General features: G+C 43.0%; 1 protein-coding gene across 1 annotated transcript in view; it reads right to left on the bottom strand.

The window, feature by feature from the left end:
- Nucleotides 1-1,480: 1,480 nt before the first annotated feature.
- SNTN (sentan, cilia apical structure protein) overlaps nucleotides 1,481-8,130 on the bottom strand; it is a 7,959-nt gene continuing 1,309 nt past the window's right edge. Inside the window, exons 2-4 of the mRNA XM_015819400.1 lie at nucleotides 5,013-5,047; nucleotides 2,672-2,811; nucleotides 1,481-1,658 (exon numbers count right to left, since the gene is read on the bottom strand). Of these exons, the coding sequence (XP_015674886.1) occupies nucleotides 1,500-1,658; nucleotides 2,672-2,811; nucleotides 5,013-5,047 (334 nt within the window). The 3' untranslated portion in view covers nucleotides 1,481-1,499. The remainder of the gene's footprint in view (nucleotides 1,659-2,671; nucleotides 2,812-5,012; nucleotides 5,048-8,130) is intronic.

Here is an 8,130-nt window from a genome sequence, read left to right as displayed (position 1 = left end):
TTTTAAAGAAATAGTTTTATTATTTTATTGGTGGTTTAATTACAGTAGCTTAATGGAGCTTGGAACAATAAATCAAAGCCACTAGGAATAACTGGTTTAAGCTTCCTTTAAATTTAGCCACATAAACCAGTATTGAATATCAGCCTCCCAATCCTGAAAGTTCCCTCAAGTTAGGTAAAATTACTGAAGGTAAAATTCCTTAAAAAGCCAATGTGACGTTCATTCAGAATAGTTATCAAGGGTATTGAACCATTATACTTTGCTAGTATGAATTTAGGTCTTTCCAAGTTGAAATTCCTGGCTTGAATTCTTGTCTGTATAACAGAGGAAGAGGATCAGCTACTGTATCTCTGTGTAAACAAGTCAGTGGCGTAGCGTGGGTTGTCAGCACCCGGGGCAAGGCAAGTAATTTGCGCCCCCCCTCCACAGTGGGCGGCGACCCGGCGGCTCGGATCGGATTCGCATAGGCAGGGGCAGAGAGCTGCAAGTGCGAGCGCGCCCCCCCAGATGTTGCGCCCGGTGCGGCCGGCCCCCCCTGCACCCCCCACGCTACGCCTCTGAAACAAGTTTATCGATATTTAAGGCAAAATAATCATATATATCAGGGGTAGTCAACCTTGGCTCAGCTGGCTCAGGAATTCTGGGAGTTGAAGTCCACGAGTCATAAAAGAGCCAAGGTTGACTACCCCTGATATACATCATCAAGTATCTTCTCCATAGCCATTCCTTATATAAATGGAGAGATATGTTTCTACCAGTCACTGGGTATGGATAAAAACATTTATTTTTATAAGATATCTGGAATCAGGGCAGGATTCCATATTGTACACCAGGGATGTCAAACTGCCGGCCCACGGGCTGGGTATGTCATGTGGAAGCCATGCCCACCCCATTGCCGGCAATGGCAAAACAGTCCTGATATGTCACCAATGTCACGTGATGTCGCGAGTTTGACATGTCTGTTGTACACTATTGCAATATGGCTGTATCTAGACCACAATCTGAATTTTACAGATAGATTTTTTCATTAACATTTTATTTAATAATCATACTTCATCTAGAACAATATTCCACAGAATTTAGTGTCATTTCTTTTCAAAGTGCTTTCTTTCTTGTTTAAAATCACAGAATTGGATGACTAACCTATTTTTGTACATTTGCTGCCCAAAGAACTCCTTAGTCTATACTGATTTATTGATAGATATTAATAATGTCCCAAATAATTCTATCTGGAATAGTAATGTTCTCTAAAGCAGGAGTCCCCAACCCCCAGTACCGGGCTGCCGCATGCCAGCAAACAGTCCACACAAACAAGGAAAGCCCCATCTACAAGATGCAGACAGCACACAAAACCACGCCCCTCCGGTTCGCGGAAAAACCTCTCTCCACGTAACCGGTCCCTGGTGCCCAAAAGGTTGGGGACCTCTGCCCTAAAGCACTTACTTTAAAAATCCAATCTCCCCCTTTCCCAACCCAGTTTATTTATTTGATGTTCTTAATCATTTAGTTTTCTGCACATTTTGAATATCTTGCCGCAGATCAGACATCAAGGTAAGGCTAACTACGTGAACCATAAAATCTTCAAAATCGATTTTGTCATTCTTGTTCTCATCAAGAGCAGACATCATTTCCTGGTACTTTGGTTTGGTTTCTTGACCCTGTGAATGAAAATGAATAGATACTGTCAGGCGTGAAGAACCTGACTCACATATGTAGAGTTCAAATTTGCTACTTTATTGTTTTATGCCTACTCCACAGGAATCTCCCCAGACTGCAGCTTTCCCCTGGGAAAGACTAGATAAGGCTCAAAGGCAGTGGTGGCAAACCTATGGCACGGGTGCCAGAGGCGGCACTCGGAGCCCTCTCTGTGGGCACACATGCCGTTGCCCCAGCCTTGCCTCCGCCCGCGACCCCCTCACCAGCAACCCCCTGGAGGAGAGTCGCCCCCGAGTGTGGCCCATGCAGAGCAGCTCAGCCAAGGACATGGCAGCCAGGCATTGTAGACAAGACTCTGCCCTCACGCCCCAACGCACACAGTTGATGCTGCGGGGCGCGGGCAGAGGGCATGGCTGCCATGGCGCTGCTGGGCTGCCTGGGCAATCTGCAGTGGGCCCTGGAGGCAGTGAGTGGCCCTGTGGGCAGGCAGAGTGGGGCGGAGTGGGGGCGGGGCAAGGGTGGGGTTGGGGCAGGGGTGGGGCCAGTTTTTGGGCACTCAGTCTCTAAAAGGTTCGCCATCACTGCTCGAAGGCATTTGGTGTGTGTGTGTGTGTGTGTGTGTGTGTTTGTGTGTGTGTGTGCGTGTGTGTGAGAGAGAGAGAGAGAGAGAGAGAGCTTACTCTCTTGTGTTTACATAATAAGTCCACAGTAATTTGGCACTTGAGTCCTCCTCCTGACTGAGACAGTTGCTCTCCAACATAAATTTCTAGAAGGTCCCCTTTGAGGAATGAGAAGAAAGGGGAGTTTCTGTCTTGTGATTAGCTGCACTCACTTCACTTTCTCTGTCCTGAATATTCCCACATCCTCATTGGACATGCAGTATGTGTGAAATCTCTCTTCTTCTGTGTTGCTTAAAAGGATGTTTTATACAGGATCTCTGTTTGTTTGAAGGTTCTATGATATTTCCCAGATATCATTATTAAATGTTTTAATGGAATAAGAGGTCTATTCTTACCTGTATAAAATGTGTAAACTGAATTAGGAGCAGCTTCTTAGCTTCAGATTTGCTGAGTTTGCCCTCAGCATCTGCCGCATTATCATAAACCAAGGTTGCTGTAGCCACAGCTTTTTCTAGCTCAGAACTTTTTCCTAGAGCTGAGAGGGGAGGGGGAGAAGCAAAAATATATGGAAGATGACAAATCAATAGAACTCTACAGGAGTGAATACATGGTGACAGGGAGGAAGAAGCTAAGAGAGAGCAGATTCCAGGTCTGAGGGACCATCAACACTGACTTTCCTGATATCTTGTAATTTCATGATACAATAATGGCTTAGTTTAATGAACATTTCTAAACCCTGGGAGAAGATATTGAAACTAGATTTTAGACTTCACCCTTTTGAATTGCCTAGTTATTGATGAATAACACTCACTAATATTTGCAGATTATAGTGGTAAATCTTACACATATCCCTCCTTCTATTCCATGAAAAGGTAGGGTATTCTCCAACTTGGAAAATGAGATTCAATGCTAAGACCAAGGCAATTTGGAGAGAAATTAGTGAGTGGAATTACAGAAGGGTATGAAGATTACAGATAAGACTCAGCTACTGAAAAAATGCAAGTGTCTGACTTCATCTGAAACCCTAGAGACTGCTAAACAAAGGCTCATAGCACTGGGTATCAAACTAAGGAGATACACAAGTGAAACAGAGGCCAAGAGGATAAATGCCCTATTCTCCAAGGAACCATCCAAGGTATACTCCCAACTGCAGTGCAACAATACAGTAACAGCAGCGCCACCAAGAGCAGAAACTGAACAGTACTGGAAGAACATATGGGAGAAAGAGAAGACATATAATGCTGCAACACCTGAGGGCAGTCCACAGCAATATCCAAAACAAGAACCCATCACCATCACAGTAGCAGACATCCAACAACAGTACATGAAGAGCTGGACAACACCTTATCCAGACATGATCCAGATCTAATAAAGAAACCAGCAGCAGTGCATGAATGCCTTGCAACCTATTGGAACCAGCTGCTAGAAGCAGGCTCCCACCCAAACTGGCTAACATAAGGAAAGACAGTGTTGATCATGAAAGACTCCCACAAGGGAACAGCACTGTCCAGCTACTGGCCAATAACCTGCTGCCCATAACATTGGAAGTCCTGTGAGGCATCACAGCTGCCAAGCTGCAGGATCATATGGGCCAGTACATGAGCACAACTCCAAAGGGCATTGAAAATAACACGTTCTAGATCAGACATGTCAAACTTGCGACGTCATATGACGTCGCACGATATATCGGAGCTTTTTCCTTATTGCCGGCAATGGGGTGGGTGCTGTTTCCTCGTGATGCATCTGGCCCGCAGGCCGGCAGTTTGACACCCCTGCTCTAGATGAAGCTGTCCTTGAAGACCACCCAAAACCTGAACATGTAGCTTATACCATTGTTGCATGAACTGCACCAGGTCCCAGTTCTTTCCAGGTGAACTTTAAGGTGTAGGTTATCAGTTAAAAAATCCTGAATGGCACATCCATTCATCCCATCAGATTGGATAGGGTGGGCTTTTTCCAGTTACCCTCTATTAAATATTGTGATCTGTCAGGACCTAGGACAGGGGTCTTCAAACTTGATCCTTTTATGACTTGTGGACTTCAATTTCTGGCTGAGGAATTCTGAGAGTTGAAGTCCACAAGTTATAAAAGGGCCAAGTTTGAAGATCCCTGACCTAGGAAGTGAAGCTTTTTGGTAGCTATGCCTATCCTACCCTCAAAATATGGTTGGGGGGGGTGTCCCCCAAATCTCATAATTTTCCAGAAACCTGTTTCAGAAGCTTGGCTTTTCTCTCTGATATTGGCCAGGATGGGAAATGAGCCTAACATTTGTGTTTTGGAGATAATAGTTTTATGACATTTGGTAGTATGTAAGAGTTTTTAGCCCTTGTATATTTTATTATTTGTATATCTGAATGTTAACTATCCAGGGTTATTTTATTTAAGAGAAGTGGCATACACTTCTTTCATACACACACATACACTTCTTTTATACACACACGTACACTACTAACAGTGACATACTGTTTGGCAATGAAGTTGTTGTAGAAGGTAATTGCCCACCTGCCATGGATTTCAGAAGAAGCTGTTCTCAGTACTGACTGACTGCATTGCTCAGCACTTTCCGGGAAAAAGTTTGCAGGAAGAAATAAAATCCCCACAAGAATTGATGGAACATTGCATTCTGGAAGAGCAACTCTGTATGCTTTGCATAGCAGGTGACCAATGTAATTCCTAGGTTTAATAGTGTCATCTAACAGAGATGGACAGAGGAGAAAAGTAGCATAACCACCTTACCCTTTATAGAAGACAACTGCTTGGAAATTGGAATGCTGCAAATTAAACAGAGAGAGCTCACCATTAAATTTGGCTACAAACTATTTTTTTAAAATTACTTTCTTTCAGGAGGCACAAACATCATATTAATTACAGTAGGTTTTCAATATTTCTTATAAATAAAAAAGTGCCTTGAATGTTTGATGGGGTAGAAATGATAATAAATAAACACAAAATACTAGTTCAGGCAATTTCATTCTATGGCATTGAAAAATCCAAGTTTCTCACTTACTTTACAATGCAAGCATATGTTTTTTGTCATTTGTGAGTTTATCTACCGCTCCAGCTTCAATTAAGGCCTGAATGACTTACCTGGGGAGGTTCTTTTTCTGACCCAAGCCTGTTTCTGACAGCCATTTCACACAATCTCTGTGCATGTGGAGAAAACCTCTGGGTAGAGCTTTGCTGAGTGTTGTGGAATTTTGTAATAAATAGCACTTCATGAAAATGGGCCCACTCTCCTTCTCCATGACAGCTGGGAGAATTTTGGAATCCTTTGCCTCTACTTGAGATGTCATGGCTTAGTGCAGGGGCCTTCAAACTTGGCAGCAATAAGACTTGTGAACTACAACTTCCAGAATTCTGGGAGTTGAAGTCTACAAGTCTTAAAGTTGCCAAGTTTGAAGGCTCCTGGCTTAGTGGGGTATCCAGTTCCAGGCAACCTATCATTAGGGCTAATCCTATAATTAGGTAGAACCAAGCACTGAACAGAGAGCAATTTACCTTTCTCATGAGCCACAGGTCAGAGTGACCTGCCATTTCAGTGTCTCTTTGGAAAAGCACATCAAACGTGTTCTGGCAACCTGATTTTTATTTATTTATTTTATTATTATTATTATTATTATTATTATTATTATTATTATTATTATTATTATTATTATTATTATTATTATTATTATTATTATTATTATTATTATTTTGCTGCAAAGCAAAGTGTTCTATGGAACAGCTGCTTCCGGGGTGGCTACCATTGCAGTAAGACTGTGATGGGGCTCTTGAGAGCATGTATCAGAGCCAGAGTTTTGTTCTGAAGATCCTATAGATTCACAGAGCCAGGCATATTTGCCAAGGTGGGAGGTAGTAGCTGAGATCAAATATGACACAAATTATCTATACAGTAAACAGGGGCAGATAGCCAAGCAGTGTGGAAGCCTGGTAGGCAAGCAAACCTATCTTTGTCTGGTTGAATGAAATAAATGCCTCATAAAGCATGAAAGTAGGTTTTTAACAATTAACAATAGGTTTAGCCATTGTTTTGGATTCAGGTTTAAAGCTAAATTGAGAGTCATCAAAATCACATTAGAAGCTTCTAGTTCCTTCTTGTAAGACAGGGGTGTCAAACTCAATTTCATTGAGGGCCGCATCAGCATTGCGGTTGCCCTGGGGGGGCCAGGTGGGTGTGGCCAGAGTGGGTGCAGCCTACTGTGTGGGTGTGGATGGAGTGGGTGTGGCCTACTGGGTGGGCTTGGCCAGTTCTACATCATTCGCGTCAAGAGTGCCTATGGGGGCCTGGGCAGGAGTGGGACAGATCTGAGGGTCTCTGGCAGAAGGGGGTGGGACCGGGGAAAGTGCCAAGGCATGGTCCACTGGGGCAAGTGCCAAGATGGCTACCACAAAATTGTACATTGGCTCCCGCCTGGCCTGGGCCAGGGCCAAGGCAGCGGGGGCCGTTCCCTCATTGTTTCCAAGATGGCTTTGCGGGCCACATGAAACCCCTTCGCGGGCCGCATCCGGCCCCCGGGCCTTGTGTTTAACATGTCTGTTGTAAGAGGACAAAGACCAAGTGAATGCTAGATTCATTCTTGTATTGATGCATCACACTATCTTTTCACTTTCTGATTTATATTTAGATTTGTTCCTTATTGTGAAAAAATGAAAATTTGTTCTGTGATTGCCACATCATATATTGTCTACAGCTACAATATGGTTTGAAGGCAGGACTGAGCATTTACATTCCTATTTCCATTTTTTGATTTAAAGATAAAAAAAAGCAACGAGGTTCCTTAAACCTCTGCTACATTTAACATCCCAATTTTGCATTCAAAACTCTTCCCGCCTGTAAAAGCTCTACAAAAGAAGGTGGAAAAATTTCAGCCCAACCCCTCTACTGATGTCATTGGGTGAAAGGAGTGGTACGTATCTTGGACAAGATCCAGTTTGAGTGAATGCAGCCGACAAAATGTCTCCTTATGATCTTTTTCAACTTCTCTTCTTTAACATTGAATATGAAGGATCTGGCTGATGGCCAAGTAGCTGTGTGGTTCTAGTCTACAATTGTAAGCTGTTCAGCAGGACCGCACATATTAAGTCAGCTCAAATTTCAAAAGCGAGAATGAGTTACAAACATGAAAAAACAGGTTTTTTTTAAAAAAAAGCAGAAGGGTTCTTCTTTAAAAATTAATGCAAAGTATAATTAGCTGGGAAAAATTCTTAATAATAAGAGCAGATTTACAGTAGGACCAACTGTTTAAAGTGTTGGTGACTTCTCCTTTGCTGGGTGTGTTCAAACAGAAGCTGAAATCAATCTGATGGATGTGCTTAAATATGGATTTCTTTACTGCATAGAGAGTTGAACCAGACGGTCTAAGAGGGAGGGAGGCTTGCAACTTTTTTTCTTTTCGATTTATAACTTAGGTTTATTACTTTAAAAGTCACTCAAGACAGTGAATGCACCTAAATACTCTTTCCCCCTCCTATTTTCTCCACAACGGGGTCTTCAAACTTGGCAACTTTAAGACTTGTGGACTTCAACTCCCAGAATTCCTCATTCAGTCCACAAGTCTTACAGTTAACAAGTTTGAAGACCCCTGCTCCACAACAACAGCCCTGTTAGGTGGGTTGGTCTGAGAGAGAGTGACTGGCACAAAGTCACCTCCAGGTAATAATAATAATAATAATAGTAAAGTTGGAAGGGACCTTGAAGGTCATCTAGTCCAACCCCCTGCTCAGGCAGGAAACCCTATACCATTTTGGACAAATGGCTGTCCAGTCTCTTCTTAAAAACTTCCAGTGTTGGAGCATTCACCGCTTCTGGAGGCAGGTTGTTCCACTGGTTAATTGTTCTCACTGTCAGGAAATT

The sequence above is a fragment of the Protobothrops mucrosquamatus genome, unplaced genomic scaffold (genome assembly GCF_001527695.2).
Source record: "Protobothrops mucrosquamatus isolate PMUCROS unplaced genomic scaffold, P.Mucros_1.0 scaffold914, whole genome shotgun sequence".
Classification (NCBI taxonomy): Eukaryota; Metazoa; Chordata; class Lepidosauria; order Squamata; family Viperidae; genus Protobothrops; species Protobothrops mucrosquamatus.
This window is presented reverse-complemented; position numbering and strand designations above follow the sequence as displayed.